General features: G+C 44.7%; 1 protein-coding gene across 8 annotated transcripts in view; it reads left to right on the top strand.

Annotated features, from left to right (window-relative positions):
• Window positions 1-4,511: 4,511 nt before the first annotated feature.
• Window positions 4,512-26,236, top strand: part of FSD1L (fibronectin type III and SPRY domain containing 1 like) — a 99,852-nt gene continuing 78,127 nt past the window's right edge. For 4 of the 8 annotated variants that reach the window (XM_040359299.1, XM_040359289.1, XM_040359280.1 and 1 more), the window contains exon 1: window positions 4,512-4,701. In XM_040359299.1, the coding sequence (XP_040215233.1) occupies window positions 4,687-4,701 (15 nt within the window). In that variant the 5' untranslated portion in view covers window positions 4,512-4,686. The remainder of the gene's footprint in view (window positions 4,702-26,236) is intronic. The other 4 variants (XM_040359315.1, XM_040359306.1, XM_040359331.1 and 1 more) reach the window with 2 other exon arrangements.

Below are 26,236 nucleotides of genomic sequence, written 5' to 3'. Positions count from 1 at the left end.
AAGCAAGCAGCCAGAGCATGGAACATGAAGATTAATGAGGCGCTTTTGAGAGAATCCTTTCAGAGGAGCAAGGCCGATCCCTGCCTATACACCAAGAAACTAAATGGTAGGTGGATCTTTGTACTCATTTATGTAGATGATCTGTTAGTATGTTATGAGCAAGAAGGGGATTGTTCCAGACTGCTGGAGGTCTTAAACATGGACTTTGAAACAAAAGATCTAGGTGATGTCAAACACTTCCTAGGCATGCAGATAGAAAGAGAAGAAGATGGTAGTTTTCTTATTAACCAGAGTCACAAAATACAGGAAGTAATTGAAACTTTTGGGCTCAATGATGCCAAACCAGTCAACTCGCCTATGGAGACAAATTATCTTAAAGAATTTAACAACTCAATTAACCCCTTGCAAAATGACTCACAATTCAGAAGGGCAATGGGGAAGTTACTATACATTGCTACAGTGGCAAGGCCTGACATAGCTACAGCAGTGGGATTCTTATGCAGAAAAGTATCTCAGCCAACCCAGATGGACTGGAACGCAGCAAAAAGGATCATACGCTATTTGAAGGGAACAATAGACTTTAAACTGAAATTTTCATCAACAGGGAAGAGTGGTCTGACTGGATATGTGGATGCAGACTGGGCAGGTGACCCCAGTGATCGGAAATCCACCAGTGGACACCTGTTTCTATTTAAAGACGGCCTGATCAGCTGGACCACCAGAAAACAGTCCACAGTGACACTGTCCTCCACCGAAGCAGAATACGTGGCCGCATCACAAGCAGGGCAAGAGGTAATCTGGTTGAGACAATTGCTGAAAGATCTAGATCAGAACCAGAAAGAGTCCACGCCAATCTATGAGGACAATCAAGGATGTATAGCACTCGCACAGACAGAGCGGATAAACCCGAGAACCAAACACATAGACGTGAGATATCACTTCTTAAGAGACTTACAAGAGCAAGGACAGATGGATCTACGATACTGTCCCACTGAGGAAATGTTAGCAGACATCCTTACTAAGCCTTTGCCTGCAAAGAGACATATGGATCTAACAAGAAGAATCGGTTTGTCTAATTAAGCACTTCACAATGAGAAGGGGTGTTGGAGACTGAACATTGTTTCATGCTATGTTATACATTGCTTGGTTTATTTCCCTGTGTATTTGGAGTATGACCACTAGATGTCACTATACACAGATACTCTATCATAATGTTCTTTGTGTTAACTATCTGTTACTGCATTTTCCTGTTATCTATGGTTGTTGTTCTTCTATATCTCGTGTGCTAACATGAGCACCATGCTCTCTGCTGTATGTCTCTTCAATACAAATGAATCCAAGTAAACTACAGCCATCCATATATGTCTGATTATTCTTTGCATCATCTGCACCAGCCAACAAACACTAGGGGGCGATCAAGGGGTTAACTGTGTTCCCTATGTGCGTTTCTAACTGTAGGAGGAATGTGGCTGACTAGAGGAGGAGAGAGATTATTGTTCCTACTTAGTAGGAACACACAATCTCTCTCCTCTCCCTGACAGAACTGGGATTTGTGTGTTTACACCCAAAGATCCTGGTTCTCGCTCTGTCACGAGCAATCACAGGTGCCCGACGGTCATCGCGCCTGCTGGGGACATGCATCGGCTGCAGGGACATGCTGCATGCGCGCATCTTAAAGAGCCAACGCGCAGCTACGACGACACGCCCAGGGGAGCCAACCTGCCGCAGTATATCTGCGGCGTCTAGTCGGGAAGTTGTTAATGACTGGAATATTACCACTGGATTAGCGTAGGGCCAATGTGGTGCCTATATTTAAAAGTGGATCAAAGTCTTTACCAAATAACTATAGACCTGTTAGTTTATCTTCTATAGTCAGGAAGATACTGGAGAGTTATTAAAAGACCATATAGACAAGTTCTTGCGGAAAAAAATTTTTAAGCAACAGACCGCATGGATTCATGAAGGACAGAAGTTGTCAAGCAAACCTCATTTATTTTTATAAGGAGGTAAGTAAAACCCTGGACAGGGGGGTGACTGGGGATGTAGTATACTTGGATTTAACTAAAAAGAATATACCCCCTGGATGGGACTTTACAAGCCAAACACAGTAAGAGTATAAAAAGATCTTTATTGGGACAAGGTGACCAGGTTAGCACTTGATACAAACGCACAATGTGCACCTAGGTGCATAAAAACAGCAAAAGTGCAAATTACAATAGAAAACCACCAAGAACAATGTGTGTGCCAGAATTAGAGAAATGATAGTCACCGCTCCAGGTGGGTATGTGGCTGAATCCGTGTCCTCTCAGAGAAACCCAGGTGCTGGCAATGCACAAAGCAAATGTAGAAAGAAATGTTTGGACAGCCGCACTCTGAAAAAAACGGTTGCCTTTTATTGGTAAAAGTTTTCAAACACCACACATCACAGCAAAAAATAGGGGTATACAGCTGACACGTTTCACGCTATTGGTTAGTGCTTACTCATAGCTTAGCTATGACAAATCGGTTACGGGTGCCAACATCGCAGGGTCCCTGGACTGGTAAGTGTCCTTATATTAAAAGTCAGGAGCTACAGTATTTGTAGCTCCTAACTTTTTTTTTTACAGACTGGAGCTCCTCTTTAAAGCAGATCTTCAGTATTTTTTTCATATTTCCACCTAATAAATCCTTTGCCCTTTTCTGCCAGTAAATACCTTATACAGCCCACTTCCTGTGTCTTGCATGATAAAAAGCCTAGGCTTGTGACATCATGCACAGCTCTCTCTCACTCTTGTGAGAGTTTGCCAGGAAGGGAGGGGGATGATTCATAAGAGGGCCAATGAGAGCTGCAGAGCTGGAGGTGTGTATCTGTGTAAATCTAGGGAGTGAACAGGCAGCAGCTTCAGCTGCCCACAGTAAAAATTGTTGTAGCCAAACTCAGTGGAGGGAGATTTCTGCAGCATTTTTGGCAAGTACAGAATCACAGTATCTATAAAATATTTTGCAAAGTGGTTGGAGGGAAGCTTCAGAATTATGTGAGCATTTCCACTATCAGACAAGAAACAGAAAGTGGGCTGTATAAGGTATTTTTTTTACTATCCAAAGTTAAATCAACAAGGGCAGAAGATTTAATAGATGGAAAGATGAAAAAATTACTGAAGGTCTGTATTAACCACTTCAGCCCCAGACCATTTGGCTGCCAAATGACCGGGCCAGTGACTGCCAGGTGTTTTTTCGCCTTGAGGCATAGGATGCCTTAAGGTGAAAAAATACGAGGGTTTACAATACCTTTAACCACTTCCTGCCGGGCCTAAAGAAGAATGACGGCCGGGCGATGGTTCAGTTATCCTGACTGGGCATCATATGACATCCAGCAGGATAACAGCCGCTGCGCACTCGTGGGGGCACGCATTGCGTCGATCGGTGGTGCAGCGTGTCAGTCTGACACACCGCTACAACGATCTCGGTACTGAGCCTCTGACGGAGGTTCTTTACCATGTGATCAGCCGTGTCCAATCATGGCTGATCACGATGTAAACAGGAAGAGCCGTTGATCGGCTTTAACTCACTCGCGTCTGACAGACGTGAGTAGAAGAGAGACAATCGGCTGCTCTCCTGACAGGCTGATAAACAATCAGCACAGACCCCCCTCGGATGACCACCAGGATGCTGCCAGGACCACCAGGGATGGCCACCACACTGGACCACCAGGTATGCCACCCTAGACCACCAGAGATATGCAGTGCTCAGGCAGCTGTCAATCAATGCCCAGGCAGCTGCCAATCGGTGCCCATCTACAATGCCTGCCAGTGCCAGTAGGGATGCCTATCAGTGCCATGTATCAGTACCCAGCAGTGCCGCCTATCAGTGCCATCCATCAGTGTAGCCTTTTAATGCCCATCAGTCCCGTCTATCAGTGCCCACCAGTGCCACTCATGAGTGCCCATCAGTGCTGCCTATCAACGTCCATCAGTGCTGCATATCAGTGCCACCCATCAGTGCCCATCAGTGCCACCTCATTGGTGCCACCTAATCAGTGCCCATCAGTAAAGAAGAAAACATACTTAATTACAACATTTTATAACAGAAACAAAAGAAAAAAATTAAAAAAAAAATTATTTAGCAAAAATTAAAAACCGCAGAGGTAATAAAAAAACACCAAAAGAAAGCTCTATTTGTGGGAACAAAATGATAAAAATTCTGTTTGGGTACAGTGTAGCATGACCGTGCAATTGACAGTGCAGAAAGCTGAAAATTGGCTTGGGCAGGAAGGTGTGTAAGTGCCTGGTATTGAAGTGGTTAAGGAACAGACAAGTCAACAATACTGAACTATCTATGCAATCTAGTTTTGCCAAAGAATGCAGAAACAAGGCATAAGTCATACCATTACGTTCTCACACTATTAATATTTGTAGCGCAAACAGTACCCTCAACAAAAATGTCTTCCTTTAGCTTCAGCACGGGCTCTACGTCACGCTCCGGCTTGTCTCCCCACTCTATGGTCCAGTGAGAAGCCGCTCTGCTCCCCGCCCTCCCAGTCATCTCTTTGGTAGTCCTGCTTTTCTGTGGTACTGCACTGTGAGCTCTGCAGCAGCCGCTGAGCAGATCAGGAGGAGGAGGAGCTGAGGCTGCTGTCTCATCAGCCCTAGTCATTTCTTCTTTATCTTCTATTCTACAAAAGCTTTGCAGGGGCTTCGGGGCCTGGCTATGGATACTCAAAAAGTAAGTGTTTTTGTCCGCCATTCACACCTGCTATGGAGAATTAGAAAGTTGTCAGAGCGCAGCCCCTCCGCCCTGTACGGTGAGGTGTGAGAGCTCGGGGATAGGCGAGGCGTTTCTTCATTCATTGCTGAGGAGATGCTGGCTGGTGTATAGAGCGGGCGGGCGAGGCTGGCCTGTGGGGGACAATAGACACCATCCTCCTCACAGCATCATGTGCATTGTGATGGAGGGATGGAGCAGGGAGGGATGGATGGAGCAATGCTGGAACACTATGGGCGTGGGTCAGAGGAGGGTGAGGGATGCTTAGCATCATGTCTGCTCTTACCTATCACTCACCCAAATCCCACTGACAGCCACCATCATACAGACACCTCATTCTATACCTCTACAAAAGGTGTCTATATTCCATTATTAGGTATACATTCAAGTGTGTAACATATACAGAGTGCATAGCTATGCATGCTGCCCTCCCTCACAATGGAGCACTCTGCACCTTGCCCACTTTTACTGAATAAACCTTGTATATGGAATAGAAGACATCCATTGTTTTCATCTTTGATCTGGGCGTGGAATGCCTTGTAAAAGGTTTCCAGCAGTTTCCTCAGCATCATGTGTGGCCTTCATCCCATCCTGGCCTGGTGTCTCTCCGCACACACTGCACAGCGGGGAGCAGGGGACCTCTGCTAAAACACCAGCAATGATTAAACACCAGCAATGATTACACACCAGCCTGCACCCACTCCGGCGTCACTGTGTTTTTACATCGACTGCAACAGGATGGGCAAACACACGCCGAAATATGATTTGGACGCCACAGTGGAGATACTGCAGCCAGCGTGCACCTGATCAACTGTTGATTGTGTGTTCCTTGGAAACCATTGGCTGTTTTTGTTTGTACATCATTGTGTTCAAGAGAAAATAAAACATTTTAGGTCCCTTTTACACATGCTGTCCAATCAGGTCCGCCTGTCAGTTTTTCAGGCGGACATGATCGGACACTCTATTAACCTCTTAGGCCTCATTCACACGACGGGCCATTCGGGTCCGCCTGTCACAGACCTGAACGGCCGCTCCATGCATCCCTATGGAGCGTCGGATGTCAGCGGAGACACTAAAAACAGACGTATGGGGGCCACGTCCCCATCCGTCCATGCAGATCGGATCGGGTAAGATCTGATGAAAACGGACATGCTGTCCGTTTTCATCAGATCGCTCCATAGGACACAGCAGTGCCCGACAAGCCCCTCGCCGCTCAGTGAGCAGAAAGGAGCTTGTCATCCGTCGGCTCAGCGGAGATCTGCGGACTGATCTCCCGCTGAGCTGGCGGGAGCAGGCGGACTCAGTAGCGACGGAGTCTGCCTGTGTGAATGAGGCCTTACAGAGTGATGGATGTCAGCGGTGACATGTCCGCTGACACCGCCGCTATCCGATCAGATCCGCTGAATCCAAACAGATGGTGGTCCTATATTCCATCGATCTGGCGGATCGGATGAAAACAGACAGGCGGTCCTCTTTCATCCGATCTCCCCATAGAGGAGAGCGGGGCTCTGACGGGTCTGAATCTGCACAGTGAGCGGAGACGAACCTGTCATCCGCCGGCTCAACAGAGCGACCCCTCTCTGAGCTGGCGGACTCCGCTGAGCAGATCCGCCCCAACATTCAGGATGTGAGAAATGAGTGATTAAATACAGCTAATCGCCCAGTTCTCCTCTCTGCTTTGAGCAGAGAGCTGGCGATTGTCAGTCAAAGGCTCTCTGCTCTCTCCTTCAGCACTTCCTGGAGCTCTGGGCTGTGTAAGAGGTGGCAGGGACCTGCTTCAGCTCTCAGTGGATTTGCTGAGCACAGGTGTTGTTCCAGGATTTTGGGTGTATCCTGACCATATGGTCGGAATCTTTCTCAGCCTGGACCAGCTGAGTAATGTCAGCCTACAGCGGGCCAAATGAACTGCACTCCTGTAATCCATAGATGTATGGCCAAAAAAGCTTTGGCCATACATCTCCTTTAACCACTTGTCTACTGGGCACTTTTACTCCCTTGTTGCCCAAGGCCAATTTTCAGCCCTGTTGCATTTTGAATGACAATTGCGCAGTCATGCAACACTGTACCCAAACTATATATATATATATATATTTTTTTTTTTTTTTTTTCACACGAATAGAGCTTTCTTTTGGTGGTATTTAATCACCACTCCTGTTTTTTTTTTTTATATTTTGCTAAATAAACGAATAAAGACCGAACATTTTGGAAAAAAAACACTTTTTCATAGTTTGTTATAAAATCTTTGCAAATGGGTAATTTTTCTCCTTCACTGATGTGCGCTGATGAGGCTGCACTGATGGGCGCTGATGAGGCTGCACTGATGGGCACTGATGAGGCAGCACTGGTAGGCACTGGTAAAGAGCTGATTGGCTCTTTACCTCAATCTGTGATTAGCAGTGTCCTCTCGACACTGTGATCACAGAGCGCCCCGCAGCGGGTGCACGGCAGGCACGATCATGGGACGCCGTCATAGCATCATTCAGCTGTGAGCGCTGTTCTGGTGGGGGTGCCGTCACCCTGTCCGAACACAACAGCTCAGCAGGGGAGATCGCTGTACTAATGTCAGATCGTTAATACATGGCTCCGACCAGAGCTGTCAGTTTTTTTTCTGAACAAAAAAAAAACATTTGTGTGTACCAGGGGCATTTAAAGGCAGAGACAAAAAACACTATATGCCCCTAAGAGCAACGTCAAAAACATCCTGCGTGCATGAGGCCTAAAGGCTATGTTGGACTGTCCAGCCCCTGACCCCCCCCCCCCCCCGCCTCTATAAACAATTATGTATTTTCTTTTCTAAGAAGGTTTTTGTGTGCTGCAAAGCGGTACTTTTGCATTTCCCACATAGGCAACATTGTCTCGCTGCCCCCTATGCACACTCAAGGTTCCCCAGGCACCTGCTCACGCACAAAGACTGCAACAAGGGAAGTCTAAAAAACATCTCTGCCTTTGCACATTTTTGGTAAATCACCTCTACATGTGCTTACGGACTCGATCCTAAGGCCAGGAAGAGCCCATGGGTACAGATGTGCAAGTGCCAAAATGGTGACAGCCGAGGAGGCAGAGCCAACTTCACTTCCGGCAAAGTTCCGCTTGAAAGTCAAAATTGCATAAATTGATTGTGTAACTGTTTAATGGCTAAGTTCACCTTTGGAACATGTTATACAGTATGCTACACCTGTATTTAGAGTAACGTGTAACCTGCTCTTGCTCATGCCCTGCTCACTCCTCCTCACCTTTTTCACTGTGACAGTGGGTGGGGGAGCTTCTCCCTGCACTCGCTGTCACATTTTAAAAGTGGTGTAGCTGTGCAATGCTTAACCCACAGGGCCTTGTCATTCACTCAGTTTCCTGTGAGTGAAAGAACTACATGTCCTGTCTACATATGCAGCAGATTGTAGTTCTCAATGAACTAGGGGGCACTGATGAGCTCCTTCCTAGTTCACTGACACTTCCTCCAACTTTTTAACAGAAAGCCTGTAAGAAGGTACAATCAAAAAGCTGGAGTATGTGTATACAGGAGCCTGACATTGTATCCTGTAAGAAAAAAGATGAACTTAGCCTTTAACATTGTGAATCATTTTCCCTGATTTGACATTTAGCTGCATTTACACATTTTAAGCATTTTACTTTCAAAGATAAGGCGTTTTTGTTTTAGCCAATGGAATGCACCAGTGGGTGCAGATCAGTTATTATAGGCTGAAAAAAAACTAAAAAACACAATATTTGAGCAGTTTTATGCATTTCTATTTTGTGACCAAAAAGTCCCAATTCTGCTTCAAAAGTAGCTCAAGTAGCTTTTGGAGCTTCGGGCATCAAGCTACAGGTGCCTGAGTTGTCATATGCGAATAGCCATCACTGAAATACATGGGATTAAGGATGACGACTGTTCTTGAGCAACAAAATGCTCCGCTGTGAATTGGGCCTTATGGTATCTTCAAGTAGAAGTCCACCCTAAAACTAAAATCTCTGCATCTATAGACATCCACGATCTAACACTAACCTATCTAGTAGAGGTGCACTGAAAAAAAAAAATCCAATGCCGAAAGGGGGCGGGGTAGGCCCTGGGTGCCACCAATTGCGGGAGTGTCATCCTGGCGCTCCCAGTCCTCCACCCCTCCCTCCTCTCCTCAACTGCTGTCACGTAGCCGAATTGCACGGACCCCCTCCTGTGACAGACGGCACACTGATCCAATGGCGGGACATTGAATCAGCGTGAAGTCATCAAAGGAGGTGGGACATTGTTACTGCGGCGCCGGCTGATCAAATCCTCTCTGTGACACACAAAGATCACTGCACTAATCCGGCCATAGACAGGCTGCATATGACAGGCACTGGTGAGGCTGCTGGGCACAGGCAGACTGCATATGATGGGCACTGGTGAGGCTGCTGGACACAGGTAGGCTGCATATGCCGGGCACTGGTGAGGCTGCTGGGCACAGACAGGCTGCATATGACAGGCAATGGTGAGGCTGCTGGGCACAGGTAGACTGCATATGATGGGCACTGGTGAGGCTGCTGGACACAGGTAGGCTGCATATGCCGGCACTGGTGGGGCTGCTGGGCACAGGCAGGCTGCATATGATGGGCATTGATGAGGCTGCATATGATGGGCACTGGCGAGGCTGCATATGATGGGCACTGGCGAGGCTGCAGGGCACAGGCAGGCTTTATATGATGTGTACTGGTAAGGCAGTGCTGGGCACAGGCAGGCTGCATATGTTGGGCACTGGTGAGGATGCACCAAATGGAAATTTTGCTAATACTATTAGCAGTGTACTTAAGTTTAAGTAAGAGATTGCAGACATGATACAAGAGATGGTTTAGAGACTGAGGACACGATACAAGAGATGGTTTAGAGACTGAGGACATGATACAAGAGATGGTTAGAGACTGAGGACATGATACAAGAGATGGTTAGAGACTGAGGACATGATACAAGAGATGGTTAGAGACTGAGGACATGATACAAGAGATGGTTAGAGACTGAGGACATGATACAAGAGATGGTTAGAGACCGAGGACATGATACAAGAGATGGTTAGAGACCGAGGACATGATACAAGAGATGGTTAGAGACCGAGGACATGATACAAGAGATGGTTAGAGACTGAGGACATGATACAAGAGATGGTTAGAGACTGAGGACATGATACAAGAGATGGTTAGAGACTGAGGACATGATACAAGAGATGGTTAGAGACTGAGGACATGATACAAGAGATGGTTAGAGACTGAGGACATGATACAAGAGATGGTTAGAGACTGAGGACATGATACAAGAGATGGTTAGAGACTGAGGACATGATACAAGAGATGGTTAGAGACTGAGGACATGATACAAGAGATGGTTAGAGACTGAGGACATGATACAAGAGATGGTTAGAGACTGAGGACATGATACAAGAGATGGTTAGAGACTGAGGACATGATACAAGAGATGGTTAGAGACTGAGGACATGATACAAGAGATGGTTAGAGACTGAGGACATGATACAAGAGATGGTTAGAGACTGAGGACATGATACAAGAGATGGTTAGAGACTGAGGACATGATACAAGAGATGGTTAGAGACTGAGGACATGATACAAAGAGATGGTTAGAGACTGAGGACGACGCCACTGGAGACCTGACTGGATCAGCTTCAAAAAAAGATATGTTTACTGATTTCTTCTTTACAGGGTTAGATTTAGGGGTGCAACGGATCGTCATTGATCCGTGATCCGAACCGAAAAAGATTGATCCGAACCGCACACACGTGATCCGAGGATTGTTTTCTAAAAAAAAATAATAATAATAATTTGCGCATGTTCAGTCCACACACAGCGTGGTCATGGCGAACGGAGGAGCTTGAATGCCCCGCGTCATTTAAATCCCCTGTATGGGAGCATTTTGGCTTCCCTGTCAAATATAATGATGAAGGAAAGAGGTTAGTGGATAAAACCGTGACGGTGTGTAGGCACTGTAGCACAAGAATGCCATATGACAGTGGGAACACATCAAGTATTGTCACTAGGGGTGCAACTGATCTGTACGGATCAGCACCTTCGGGTCGGGACACACGGCGATCCACGGGCCTCCCGGTCCATAGGAAAGGCCGCGGCTTCGGCCTAGCTATCGAAGCGGCGGCCATCGAGGTCCACCCGGCGCGGGGGATGCAGGCTGCTCCTCGGAAGTTTGTGGGCACTTGAGCTCAATATGTCATTGACTCCTAACAGCCCAGCGATGAGCTCCATGGTGCACCTTGAGGAATCCACACGGGGAGCCGCTGCCGCCGCACCAGGCGTCCTGCTGCTTGCCAGAGAAGAGAGAGGAGGCGATCGGGGGGATCTGTATGGACTGAGCACGTAGGGGGGATTTTCACTAGACACTCAGCCCGCCGATCAATGACACTAAAGGGATCTGATGATTGGGATAGTTCAGGTCACAGTAGGGAACTGGTGACACCACTTTCGTACATGGGGCTGGGACTTCCACTTGGCTGCACATATAAGTATTGCGAGATGCAGTTATTTCAACACAAAACAGAGCTTATACGCTTAAATACAGTATTTGTAAATCTGACGGACTGTTAAAATGTGAAAATCAGGAGGTGTTCTGTCACATTAGCAATAAACAGTCTGTCGGATTTCCAAACACTGTATTTAAGCACATAAGCTCCGTTTTATGTTGAGAAGAACTGTGAAATCTAAAACTCTGGTGGGTGTAACAAGATTTGTCTTTTTTTTTGCTGATCCGAAAATGATCCGATCCGTGACTCCTGATCCGAGGATCGATCCGATCCGTGAGTTTTTTGATCCGTTGCACCCCTAGTTAGATTAGTGTTGGATCATGGATGTCTGTAGATGCAGAAATTTTAGTTTTAGGGTGAACCCACACTTTAAGCCCCCATTCACACGTAGGCATTTATTTGCCTTACTACGCTTTACTACGCAGAATCCCATTCTTTCCATTGGCCCAGATTCAGAGAGCAATTGCGCCTGCGTAACCATAGTTACGCAGCGCAATTGCTGACTTGCTCCGGCGTTACGAATGCTCCTGATTCAGGAACATCGTAACGCCGACTGCAGCCTAAAATCTGCGTGGCATAAGGCTCTTATGCCACGCAGATTTTAGGCTGCATTCTTGCGATGACCGCTAGGGGGCGCTCCCATTGTGCTCAGTGTATAATTTGCAAATTGCATACTAACACCGATTCACAATGTTGCGCGGGCCCTGCGTACGCAAGTTACGGAGTTTCCGTACGGCGTCTTTATCGTAAGGCTGCCCCTTCTAATAGTAGGGGCAGCCAAGGCTAAAGTATACCCGCCGTTCCTGCGTCGTGAAATTTGAATTTCACGTCGTTTGCGTAAGTGATTCGTGAATGGCGCTGGACGCCATTCACGTTCACTTGGAAGCAAATGACGTCCTTGCGACGTCATTTGCCGCAATGCACGTCGGGAAAGTTTCCAGACGGAGCATGCGCTCTACGCTCGGCGCGGGAGCGCGCCTAATTAAAATGATTCCCGCCCCCTACGGGATCATTTACATTAGGCGCCCTTACGCAGGGCAATTTTAAAGAGCGCACACGCAATTTACGGAGCTCCTGCTCCGTGAATCGCGCGCAGCGCAGTAAATTTGCGGGGGCGCAGGGCAAAAACGCTGCCCTGTGCCTCCGTAAAAAAGGGGCAAATTCTATCTGAATCTGGGCCACTGTTCCTGTTCACACTTGTATGCTCAGTTTTCCTATACTCTATGCCAGGGATTCTCAAACTATGGCCCTCCAGTTGTTGCGGAACTACACATCCCATGAGGCATTGTAAAACTCTGACATTCACAGCCATGACTAGGCATGATGGGAATTGTAGTTCTGCAACAGCTGGAGGGCTGTAATTTGAGGATCCCTGCTCTATGCCCTACACGCATCATCAGTTGAAAATACAGGGAAAAAAGAAAACGAATACAGCCACCACATTAAGCGATTGTTAAACTGCAATAAATTATGTTTTTGTGTTTAGATGCATTTTAAGGACACACTGCAGGCAAACATTTTGCAAAGTAGCTGTAATATTCAATAGAATAAAAAAACAAATCAACATCAAATATTGATAAATGAACTAAATACACACAATATAGAATCAAAATAAAGTCATAATATCAGTGTATTAGGGCTCTTTTAGATGGCTGGACGGGGGCAGTAAAACAGGTGGATGAGCCACAGTTTCACCGCCCATAACAGCCCACCTAAATTGTCACAATAAAACTGAAAAGGGCTATACACATGCTGCATCCGCAATGCTTTGCTTTGTGGCACTGCTTGAGTTCAATGTGGCCACGACAGGGTTAAATCAAGTGGTGAGAAGGCGATATTTATATATAAAAAGAATAATATCAAACACTGAGACAATAAAATTCTTATCTGTATAGGTGGAAGCTAGTTTAGTTAGCTTAGTAAACGGAGATAATGTGACCTATCCAGCAGCTGTTCCATGAGAGAGGACTTACCTGCAGCTTTTCATGGCCCTTTTAAATAGAATAGGTGCATTATAACAGACGCTGACCCTGGAATGATCTCCTGACTATGTTACACGTACTTTTTATAGAAGGAGTAGAATGTAGTTTCAAGGCCTTAGTTATATATACATCCAGCAGTAGATTCATACCATGTGCATGCAGCAAGTTATTGGCTAGGCTTTGTTCATGATTACACAAATGAAATTGCTGCATGGTTTAATGTATGTGATGTGACAGAATGTAACTTATGTGATGTAACAATGTATTTTCATGTAGACAGGTCTATATAAAATGCATGGGCAGGATGCTGAAATAGAAAGAGAAATTCACTTGAGGGCTTCCTATAGGTGTGGTGGGATGCTGATGAGGTCATCCCTTTTGTTCACTCTGTTCTCTTTTCTTCCCGGTGTTTGTACTGTCCGCACATGTGCAAGCAGCAAAACCTGATTGGCTCCTTGTGCTGACCTTCCTTCTCCCAGTGGGTTCCAGGAGGATTGCTAAGTAGATGGTCCCAGATACACACCTTCTGGGCTTTTAGTGTGGTATACTGCTCATTTGTCTAGTGCTGTCATTAGGCATGGTCAGGATCACTGTAATTAGAAGGAATACCTTCCTCTGTCTTCTATTGCTCCCTTGGTTTCCTTACGTATCATGTAGTACAAATAAGACATAAAGCAACATCCTCAATACAGTGACATAATCTTTACAATCTTTATAGGATAGGACCTTGGTCAGGCAAACTTTGAAGTTACTCTAGACCACTCAACAAGTAAGGCATAGCCAGCCGGGTGTTGGAACCCACTGAGACTTCCAGAACAAGCTTGTGGAATGTGTACCCCCCTCAGATCTCTCCACCCTTTGCCAGACAATACAAAGCAATACACAAAGTATCGGGTGCTGAAGACAGTTCTGTAACCACCCCGTGGAGATGAAAGTAATCTCCCGAAATCAGAATGGTGTCTTGAACCCTCAGAAATAATTAAATTAAATAAACAATATGTGATTCCCCAAAAATTCATCAACTTTCACATGCTTGCTTGTTTTTTCCTCACATAATGACAGCTCTGTGGGTCCCTGCTACTGACTTCTCACTAGGAAAGTATAACGTTTGCTGGCCTTTGTGGTATCATAGAGTTCTGGACTGTTTTTAGGACAGAAAAAAATCTATACAATTACAAACTAATACAATTTCTCCATCCTGTTCCATTCCCGTTTTATCCCTTTAACAACCCTGCATGTGCAGAAAAGTCTGCTCCTGAGTCCTGCTGTGGGATGCCAAAGCACAGCATTTTTGTGGACTGGGTGGTGTCAGCGCTGCCCAGTTTTCTTTTTCTACATGACTGAATCGCACCCTTCCTTCCATTTCCACAACATAAGAACTAATTGATCTCTAATTTTAGATAAGAACTGAAAGGGCTTATCAGGCTCCCTGAGATCAACCAATATTTTTGGCACTTATTGCACAGATACTGTATAAAATGTTTTTTTAATGGTATATTTAACAGACCAAAATGTTCTATTCCCTGGGATATTCTGTGGAACTTTTACCCTTGGGCCATTCGGGCGGAGATATTCTTCTATTCACCGCAGCACAGGACGCTGATCTCAGGACACAGCAGGGATGTCTGTGATACATGAGCGCATCTAATTATTTCCACATAGGCTGTCTCGTTTTATTCATCCTTGTAACATGAACTATAGCTGTTTGTTTCTATTTTTAATAAATTCTCCTATGTTTATATACAAACTTTGGCCTCATGGAAACTTTCGGGAATGAATGTTGCCATTTTACATCTTATATGAATACTCCCTAGTGCTGGACTTTAGGAATCTTTTGCTTGCAGAAAGTCAGAGATAGCCCATTTATTATAAATGTTGATTACTTTTATGGTCGCTCTTAATAGTTCCAGCACTACTGCATGTATCATCACTATACGAGGGCTGGGCTTGGTTTACAGTGTACACCGAGACTTCCATAGCAGCTTCCATAGTAGTTCCATTGGCTGTTATGGTATTAGGTATGCTGTCAGAAATCATAATAATCTTTCTGAATGGAATAAATTTGATGAGCAAATTGAAGGCAAGTCAAATAAAATAATGTCTAGGTGCCGTTATATTCCTTCATACTTCATAAGAATAATGAGGACAAACACCAGTTTATTACAATGTTATCAGAGCAGGTAGTTGGCAAATACCACCAAACATTATCCTAGATTTGCCAGGCTGACCAGATTAGACATTGTGACTGAACACGTAAGGAAAGCTTGGCATAATTTAATTAACTTGCTCATCCGCTATAAGGATAAAATCCATTTTAATCTTGCATGCATTAGTTAGGTCTCTTTAGAGAGCTATGACTTAGTTGTTTACAGTGTTGAGCTGTGTTGGTGACACACATTGCTTTTATTGGTCTCAGTAAACTGGACGTACCCATCATGAATATAAAACAATCAAAACCCAGTGTATTCTGAATCTCATACACAGAAAATGGTGTCATGTCAGTATTATCTTTTATGGACTTCTCAAGAGGAGCCATCAAATGTATCCTTCTCTATCACAGCCAAGGCTGGCTTATTTTTGTAAATGGTGCTAGTTCCAGGGCATAGAAAAATATGCAACATCATGCACAGTTCCAGTGCTAAGAATTGCCACTGCTCATAAACCTGGAACAACTAATCTAAATGCAACCATTATTTACAATGGAAGCCATAAATAATGACTGGGATCAGGTGATCTGACAGATCCTTTTAACAAATGCACTTGTTCACCTCATATAACCTAAAGTGTCGTTTTGCACCCAAACTTGAGAAACCCCCACTTTATGTTCTCCAATTCACAAAGCATACCTAAAACAGCTGTGGTGCGCTTTTGAAAGTAGGTGTTACATTTGGTTGCAGACGTTTAAATACACTTGAAATTATTTTAACATCTTTGCAATAATATATAAGGAAGTCTAGTATTGCTGAATGATTCAAAGATATTAACAGTGCAAGCAGAAATCTGAAATACCAAGAACAGAAAAAAGATTATTTTCCTGATAGTGAATGTTGCAGAGGGGAATACACTTGCTGAACTTTCTGTATCACAGAGCCTGTGGTCTGGAGTTTCTGTAACACTCTTTGTTAGCTTTAGAACTCAGAGCCTTAAAGATGGATAGAATTTCATCTGAGGATTATGATGAAGTGACTTAAACGGTCAATTTGAAGCTTCAGATGGTGTGCACACATCAAGTTAGTTGCTGGAATTCAGTCCTATAGTTGCTTTAATTCTGATATCCATTAATTGGTGGTAATTGAACACTTGTACTATTTGACTTTTAAATAAAAATATTTAAACTAGATCAATGAGGCATATAGCAGGATTATAAAACGCTAATTCTTGTCAATTTATCAGTAACCATTTTAAAAAGGAGGTTCACTCTGGGGGGGGAAAAAAAGCCCTGTAGCTGCTGACTTTGAATAAAAGGATATTTACCTGTCCAGGGTTCCCAGAGTCGGCATCCTAACTGGGCAGCCGGATATGCTGTTTTTGGATTTACAGCCGGCTGCCCATTGCAAATGTTCTGTTCTTAGTAAATGGTCCCGTGGCCTTCTGGGACCTGTGTGTCCTACAAGACTGTGGAGAGGGAGGGGGAGAGTCGCCTAGCGCGATCCAAGTGGAAGTGGGGACAGGTACATGTCATAACTAGGTACCTGCTCCCCCCCAAAAAAAAAAATACCTGCTAAATGTGGCAGGGGAGGAGGTATTAAATTCAGAGACCTGTCTCATGGCCCAGTCACTCTATACTTTGAAGTAACAGGCATTCCCATTGGATCATGGGGATAAATGCAGCAACAGGTGTGCGAAAAGGTAAGTATATGCTGTTGGAGGGGGGTGATGATAGTCCTTATACTTCCTTTTTAGGATTAAAGTGGTTGTAAACCTAGTTATACTAGTTTTTCCTACAGGTAAGCCTATAATAAGGCCTACCTGTAGGTACTGTAAATATCTCGAGTTGTAAAGCGGTGTGTAAACTGTTGGCACTATATCAATCCTGTATAATAATATCTCCTAAACCTGCACGATTTGCGTATTTACCATATATGCTTGTGCCAGTGTCATCGGCGCATGTGCACTGAAGGAACAACTCGAGCGTGACGTTTCTTCAGCAGCCATGCCATGACCAGCGGCTCGAGCCCGTGGGAGTGATGTCATCGCGGCTCCGGCCAATCGCAGTGCCGGAGTCCGCAAACCCAGAAATAACTCGGGGAGACATGTCGCCAGTCACAGCAATGTACGGGTACTGCTGCAATAGCTTCAATCACAGGCAGGTATTTCATAATGAGCTAGCTCATTATGCCTTTGTCTTAGTTTTTTTTCGGTGGGTTTACAACCACTTTAAATAGCTTCCTCTTCAGTTCCCAGTGTGAAAACGTGCCATACAGTAGAGCCCTGACTGACTAGAGCCTATCACTGTACATAACCTTGTACTGTCTGTTTGATGTCTGGAAGGGAATTGTTAATGCATACACGGATTCAATACTGTGGTTTATAGTTGCCTATCAGGGCTGGACTGGGACAAAAATTTGGCCCTGGACTTCATCCAGACTGGCCCACTTTGACAGGTCTCTCTCACAGCGGCCGGACAACTCCCCCCCCCCCCCCCCCCCCGCCACCCAAGCCCCCTCTTTCCCTTCACTAGCCACTAGCCATTTTACTTTATTAGAGTAGAACCAGAATCAGTTTGGTGCCCCCCCCTTATGGGACAAGATTAGGCAGAAGTGAGAAACTCCCAGGCCGCTGTCACTGAAACCGGCCCACTGAGCCATCGGCCCACCGGGAAACTCCCTGTAGTCCCAATGGCCAGTCCATCCCTGTTGCCTATGGTTCCAGGTTTTGACAGATCCCAAGTGTCAGGTTGTCCTGGCGCCCGGGCTGCTGCTCGAATGCTTCCACACACCCTGCACGTGCCCCCTGCTATGTATCCTGAGCTCCACTTGCCCATCTGCGGGCTTGGGTCTGGCATAGCAGGGTAGAGGGGGGGCGAAGGAGAGTAGATGCCCCTCCCCCCCTCTTCTTGTTGCTGACCTGGAAGTGACGTGTATCATGTTACTTCAGGGTTCCCGTTGACAATTTCCCCGGACATCAAGGGCTACGCATGAAAACGTGATTGCGATACACATGTGACATATCGCTGCGCACGCTGGAATGAGAGCAATCATTTTATCACCAGACTGCCTTCATAATGCTAAATAAAACTTTGTTAGTTAAAAAAACTGGCTCCTAACTTTTTTAGCTGGCTCCATGATTCAAAGCAAATTTGCCAAACCCAGGTTTAGAGAATATTGTAATTCAAGAGTGGATACTTTTTAACTAAAACTAAGGGATTAAGTTTAGGTTTGCTTTTGTATTATACTGCAAGTGTTCATACAAACCTGCTCTGTGCTTGTGTCAGCTAAAGGTTATAACTGGCCTGCCGCCACTGCCTATAAAACCCATGCCATATTGACACACGATCCTCTGTACACTTCCTTCAACTCATCTGTTGGGTTATTTATAGATGCACTGCTCAGACATTGGCTGGCCACTTGCTTTATTTCTGATGCAGAGAAATCAGAAGCTGTCTTGCAAAGGATCTGTGCATTTACATATCCTAGAAAGCTGCAAGGTTAAAGATTGCATGTATGTGTTGACATAGGGAAAAGTCAAGGGGAGGCCTGCTATTCACAAAACTCCACTTACACACCCTTATGTTTGCATGTTTTCTATAGTGTAATGTTAGAGCAAGCATAATTCTAAGTTTTGCAGCACATTACAAAGCAGATAGTTGTAACATTTGAGTTCGCCAGCTTCCATTTCCCAGGCACTAACCCAGGACTTAGGCCGGCCATACACATAGTACATTTCTTTTGGTTGCAGGAAAGAACTTTGTCCAATTCCACCATCAATAAAGAGAGGAGTGATGCGGGAATCCCTCCTGCCAGGCCATTGTCTTCTCCCAGTGGAGGGGGCCAGGGGAAACTGCAAGAGAATCCAACAGGCCGATTGATCAACCAACTTGGTGCATTCAGAGCCTGCTCATTAATGGTTCCTGCTTAACAGGCCGAGATTCGAACCGTCTATGGCCGGCCTTACAAATAAAATTAACGTTTACACCCAAGTGAAAACCTAGCCTTGATGCAACAAAAGAGTAGTGCAGGCATTACCTATATCAACCAATTTGGCTAGTTCATTCATACTTTGACATTTAAAAAAAAGATAGCTGATTGAATCTGATTGGTTGCAGTGCGTAACACGTATACTTAAAGAACCACCCTATTTGTCCTTGCATTATTCCCGCCATATTCCATTTCCACTTTTGGATTGTAATTTTAGCTATGGGATTCCCACAAGATGTCTCATTCAAATGTACGAGAAAAAGTATGTGCACCCGTTGAAATTAACCATTTGACGACAAGCCGCCATCATTATACTGTGACAGATCGGCAAGATCCTGTGAACCCCCGTAGCTGTACGTTGGTCCCTTTAAGCTGGATAGTAGGCATGCCCGCTGCATGCTCGTGACCAGCGGTCGTGATGACCGCTGAGAGCTGCAAGCAATCGCGGGCACGAGAGGCAGAACAGGGACATTAACACACAAATCCCTGTTCTGTTCTGTGAGCTAGAAATCACGATCTGTTATTCCCTCTAGTTAGTCCCCTCCCCCCACAGTTGGAAACACACCTAGGGAACACAACCCCTTGATCGCCCCTAGTGTTAACCCCTTCCCTGCCAGTGACATTTTTACAGTAATCGGTGCATTTTTATAGCACTGATTGCTGTATAAATGCCAGTGGTCCCAAAAATGTGTCAAAAGTGTCCACCATAATGTTGCAGTTCTGATAAAAATCGCAGATCGCCTCCATTACTAGTAAAAAAAAAAAAAATAATAACAATTTTATAAATACATACCCTATTTTGTAGACGCTATAACTTTTGTGCAAACCAATCAATATACGCTTATTGCGATTTTTCTTGCCAAAAATATCGGCCTAAACTGAGAAAAAATTACCTTTTTCTTAAGAACAATTTGGGGATATTTATTGTAGCAAAAAAAGTACAAAATATTGTTTTTAAAAAAAAAAAAAAAAATTCACTCTTTCTTGGTTTAGAGCGCAAAAAAATAAAAATCGCAGAGATGATCAAATACCATCAAAAGAAAGCTCCATTTGTGGGTAAAATAAGGACGTCAATGTTGTTTGGTTACAGTGCCGCACAACCACGCAGTTGTCAGTTAAAACGATGCAGTGCTGAATCGCAACAAATTGCCTGGTCATTGAGCAGCCAATTCTTCCGGGGCTGAAGTGGTTAACTGGTTTCCTGCAGTAATTTGCAATAAAATGTGATCTTAGCCTCATCTAAGTCACAACAATGGAAAAACACAATGTGCTTAAAGCGGGGTTCCACCCAAAAATGGAACTTCCACTTTTTGGAACCCTCCCCCCCTCTGGTGTCACATTGTACACCTTTCAGGGGGAGGGGGGGCAGATACCTGAGTTATACAGGTATTTTGCTCTTACTTCTGAGCATAGATACCCGAGCCACCCACAGATGTCTACGCCACTCCCCCCCCCCCGCTGTCTTCTGGGAGACGCACAGGTCCCAGAGGACAGCAGGGACCAGTGGCATTGCACAGCGCGAGTCGCGCATTCGCAGTAGGGAACCAGGGATCGACATCGCAGGCACCCAGGACAGTTAAGTGTCCTTTTTTTCAAAAGTCAGCAGCTGCAGTATTTGTAGCTGTTGACTTAAAAAAAAAATTCAGCTGACCTCCGCTTTAAGCTGGTAACACGCAAACAATTCAAATTCTTCATGTCTATTGAAAACACCCATTAAATGTTTACAGGGCTGGAGGAAAAAGAAAGTGAACCATTGGAGGTCATAGCTGGTTAAACCTTCTTTGGCAGCAATGACTTCAAGCAAGCACTTTCAGTCTCTCTGTATCAGACATGTACAATGTTTAGGCAACATTTTTGAACATTCCTCTTTACAAAACTGCTTCAGATCAGACACATCTGCATGATGTCTGGTGTGAACAGCTCTCTTGAGATCATTCCACAGCATCTGTATGGGGTTAAGGTCTGGGCTCTGACTGGGCCACTCCAAAAAGGGCTTCAGTCTGTAGTGAATTTACTTTGATGCTAAGGGCCCTTCTTTCCCATGTATGGATCCCGTGAGGATCCGTACCTTTCTTATCCGTTTGCTTAGCGGGGATCGCTCTGTTGATCCCCACTGAGACGGCGGTGACAGGGCGGTCCCCGCACAATTTGCAGTGACCACCCTGTCAGATCTCCACTCTCCTTTATGGAGGGATTGGAAGAACATGGACCGTCTGTCCGTGTTCACCCAATCCGCTGTGCAGACGGATGGAAAAATAGGATTTTCCCCTGTCTGCAGAATCGGACCATAGCGGGGAACCGATGAGATCGGGTGTCAGCAGATGTTCCGAAAACGGATGGATGAAATACGGACATACTGTCCGCACGTGTGAAAGGGCCCTAGGTCATTGTACTGCACCCAACTTCTACTAATGCTCAGCTGGCAGACAGCCATCCTGACATTATCCTGTAGGATATTTTAGTAAACTTGGGAATTCATTTTCCCCTCATTGATGATGGCAAGTGGTCCAGGCCCTGAGGCAGAAAAACAAGCCCAAATCATAATGTTCCTTCCACCATGCATCACTGCTGGGATGATGATGTGATGTTGATAGGCTGTGCCATACACAGTGCTGAGTATTCTACCAGAACAGTTCAACTTTTGTTTTATCAGTCCTCAAAACATTTTGCCAGTAGCGTTGCAGTTTGTCAAGGTGCTCTTTGGCAAACTTCAGGTACGATGCAATGTTTTTTTTTAGAGAGAGCAGTGGCTTCCTCTATGGTTTTCTGACTTGGACACCCTGCCTGTTCAAAGACTTATGTATGGTAGACTCATGAACAAGGATGTTTGCCAGTTCCAGTGATATCTTCAAGCCTTTGGCTGTTACGTGTGTGTTCTTCTTTACCCCATTGAGGATTCTATGTTGGGTATCGGGAGACATCTTGGCTAGGTGCCCACATCTAGGAAGAGTAGCCACAGTACTAAACTGTCCCTATTTATTGACAATTTGTCTAATGCCGCGTACAGACGGTCGTTTTATGCGATGTAAAAAAACTACGTTTTTAAAAACGTCAATTTAATTGACCGTGTGTGGGAGAAAACGTTGTTTTTTGTCTTCTGAAAAAAGACCCAAAAAAATTGAAGCATGCTTCAATTTTATGTGTCGTTTTTCAAAACGTCGTTTTTTACTTCACAGAAATTGACCGCGTGTAGCAAAAAACGACGTTTCAAACGACGTTTTTACACCCGCGCATGCCCAGAAGCTAGTTATAAAGCGAGCTTCAATGGAAAAACGTGGTGAACGTAACCTCGCTTTGCTAGAGCACTGTGAAAAAACGATGGTGTGTAGGCAACATCGTTTTTGAGAATTTAAGTTTCAAAAACGTCGTTTTTTTACATCGCAAAAAACGACCGTCTGTACGCGGCATTACTGTCAACCGATGGATGGCAAAACACTTTCAGATTGCTTTGTATCACTTTCCAGTCGTATGCAGACTCTTGATCGTATGTCTCTGGGACGGTATTAGAATGATATCCCCGTCAAAGTCTTCCCTTCTCCCCATAAAGAAAATCACCCCAATATTCCACGAGGAGGGATATTCCTGGAATCACCCAATAAGCCACACATGGGTCACGCTTACTGCTGGAACAAGACAGACTTTAATGGTTTCTTCTCAGCTTTATACAGTACCAGGCATTAAAGCAACAATGAGATCTCCACCCCCCTAATCACACACTAAGGCTAATTACTACAACATTCTAGACAGGTCGGCACCGGCCTATAATTATCATGTCTAATCACTGCACATTCCTTAATTAATGGCATCAAACAAACCACCTTCACACACTGAGTTTCCTAGGCAGACGTTTTGTCTCCGCATGCCGCTTGACACCTATTCACACCTATGAGCATCAATAGGTTTTAGACAGTGTTATCACACAATTAAAGGCCTTTCAAAAGCTAGCCTTATTTAACATATTAACCGTCTTCACAGAGAGATGAGTCGCACATGAAATCCTCTTTTCATCTAACACACAGCATTAAACTAGCAGGGAGACAATTAGACTGAAGCATATTTGATATTTGCATAAAAGTCCGTCACAGTCTCCTTTTTGCAAGGCATGGTTCCCAGCTGATGCTTCTTATGAACAGTAATGGGATTCTGGTGACAGAAAGTTATAACAATGTCAAACACCTAAGCCCATATATGATTCTTCCGTTCATCCAAGGTGGATGGAGGAATCCTCCTGCTGAGCTATTGTATTCTGACAGCAGGGAGACTTCCCTGCTGTCAGAATAAACTGATCAGTGCTGCTGGCTATAGCCTGCTGATTGAGCAACAAAAAACAAACAGGGCGGTTATACAGAAATCGATCAGTAGATCAACTTCTGTACAACCTCCCTGCCCATACGAAGATCAAAATTTGATTGAGCCCTGCTAAAAGATTCAAAAGATTTAATAAAAAAATAAAAATGAAACATGTCATACTTACCTGCTTGTGCAATTGATCTGCACAGAGCAGCCCTAAACCTTCTATTTTGGAGTCCCCCGCCACCGCTCCTGACTTCTCTTTCAAGTGTGCATGCTACAGGGGCCCTTGCGCAGGCTCGATCCCGAGCCAGGGTATGTGTGTCTATTGACACACACAGCGCAGCTTGGCACCCACTGCTGTCAATCACAGGATTTGATTGACAGCAGTGGGAGCCAATGGCCATGTTTGGTGAGTGCTGCTGCTCTCGAGCACAGCGCTAGATCAAGATTTGGCTCAGGTAAGTATTTAGGAGCGCTGAAGGGGGAGCTGATCGCAGAAGTTTTTTTTAAATTTGTGCAGAAAATGCATAAAGGTAAAAAACCTTCTGCCTTTACTTTATGGATTTAGGAGAATTACATAAAATAGAATAATCTGCAGCACTATGAATCATCTTACATATCCTATACATAATGTACAGTGTGCTAGCTATGCAGCCCTTCTGCCTAGATGGCACACAAATCTGTAGATTCTTTTAATACACCGGTCTTTGGTTGCAGTTTTTATTGTTGCTTCTTTTGTTGCATTTATAGAAGGTCAAAGAGCTCAGCAACTTTTCATGTAATTGTATCCATCATTACGTTCTGTTAGCATTGTAATCTTCATCAATGCCCACTATCACACTGCAATGCACATGGTATTATGTCGTGTATCAATAACACCTCAAAAAATAGAAATTTGGAACACCCTTAGGTTACGTACTAAAATATCTTATATGAATAGTAGTACAGAGTATAAATAAAAGACCTTTATATATTCTATTCATTACAGATCCTTTTCACATTCATCCAAACAGATGTGATGGATGAAGTTTTTTTTTAAGAGCTTGCTTCATTAACATATGAATGAAAAGTCTGTGACTCATATTGTTGTTGGCTTTCCTTTTGTATTTCTACTAATTCTGGTTTGTAGTCTAGCCATGCGTGGATGAAGGTAAGGTGAGAAATCCATCTGCCAATGCTTAATTGGATCCCTAAAGTTCCAGGGCTTGCCATGTTTCTCACACTACACTGACCACTGTTCTGTGGAGGGACCTGCTTGGGATTATTTGCAGATTTTAGGGCAGAAAATCTTTCTGCAATAATGAGAATCTTTGACAGCCAATGGTGATTATTATCTTCACCTCGGAGGTCACAGATGGCTTGGTTGTCACACGTTGTTTTCAGGATGGCAGGTAGCATCTGTGGTAATAATCTTACATTCTAAGGCCCAGATTCTCAAACGAGATACGACGGCGTATCTCCAGATACGCCGTCGTATCTCTAAGTTGCGCGGTCGTATCTATGCGCCTGATTCTTAGAATCAGTTACGCATAGATTTCCCGTAGGTCCGACACCGTCGTATCGTAACTACATATTTACGCTGGCCGCTAGGTGGCGCTTCCGTTGAATTCCACGTCGAGTATGAAAATTAGCTAGATACCCGAATTCCCAAACGTACGCCCGGCCGACGCAGTACATTTACGTTAGGCTTTTCCCGGCGTATAGTTACCCCTGCTATATGGTGGCGTAAGTGTGGCGTACCAATGTTAAGTATGGCCGTCGTTCCCGTGTCGAAATTTGAAAAAGTTATGTCGTTTGCTTAAGTCGTCCGTGAATGGGGCTGGACGTCATTTACGTTCACGTCAAAACCAATGATGTCCTCACCCCTCGCCCCCTGGTCACCTAAACATACACAAAGAGTACAAAAATATTTGTAACAAATAATTTGTTTTAATAAACAGACAATTTAAGTGCATATGCAAACAATCCATGCATCTCAATGAACCCTTTCACACTGAGCCCATCTTTGGAGCAGCTTTTGGGCGCTGAAAAAAAACGCTCCAAAAACGCCCCTCTCCATTGAAATGAATTGAAAGCGCTGTAAAAATGCCTTACCCTTTCACACTGAGGCACTGCAAAAACGCCCTAAAACGTTAGGGTCTTAGCGGTGCTTTACCAGCACATTGGGATTGCAGATGAGGCTTCGCTTGAAAAACGCTCAAATAACGCCTCGAATCTCTTCCCCTAATAAAAGGAGCACATACAGTACACATAAAACACTGGTTAGGCAACACAGTTAAGCCTTTAATTGCCCTACATCAGGGGTCTCCAAACTTCAGCTTGGGGCCCAGATGTGGCCCTTTACTTGCTTTTATCTGTCCTTTGGGGCAATATTTCATCTTCTGACATAAAAAATGGTGCACAATTCCTCCCAATGACACCAACAAAGAGGCCTAACTCCTCCTAATGACACCAACAATGAGGAACAATTTCCTTCTAATAACACCAACAAAGGGCACAGTTCCTCCCAATTACACCAACGATGGGTCATTACTCCTCTCACTGACACCAAAAAATGGGGCATTGTTTACTTCTG

This window comes from Rana temporaria, chromosome 1 (genome assembly GCF_905171775.1).
Source record: "Rana temporaria chromosome 1, aRanTem1.1, whole genome shotgun sequence".
In the NCBI taxonomy this organism is placed as follows: domain Eukaryota; kingdom Metazoa; phylum Chordata; class Amphibia; order Anura; family Ranidae; genus Rana; species Rana temporaria.
This window is presented reverse-complemented; position numbering and strand designations above follow the sequence as displayed.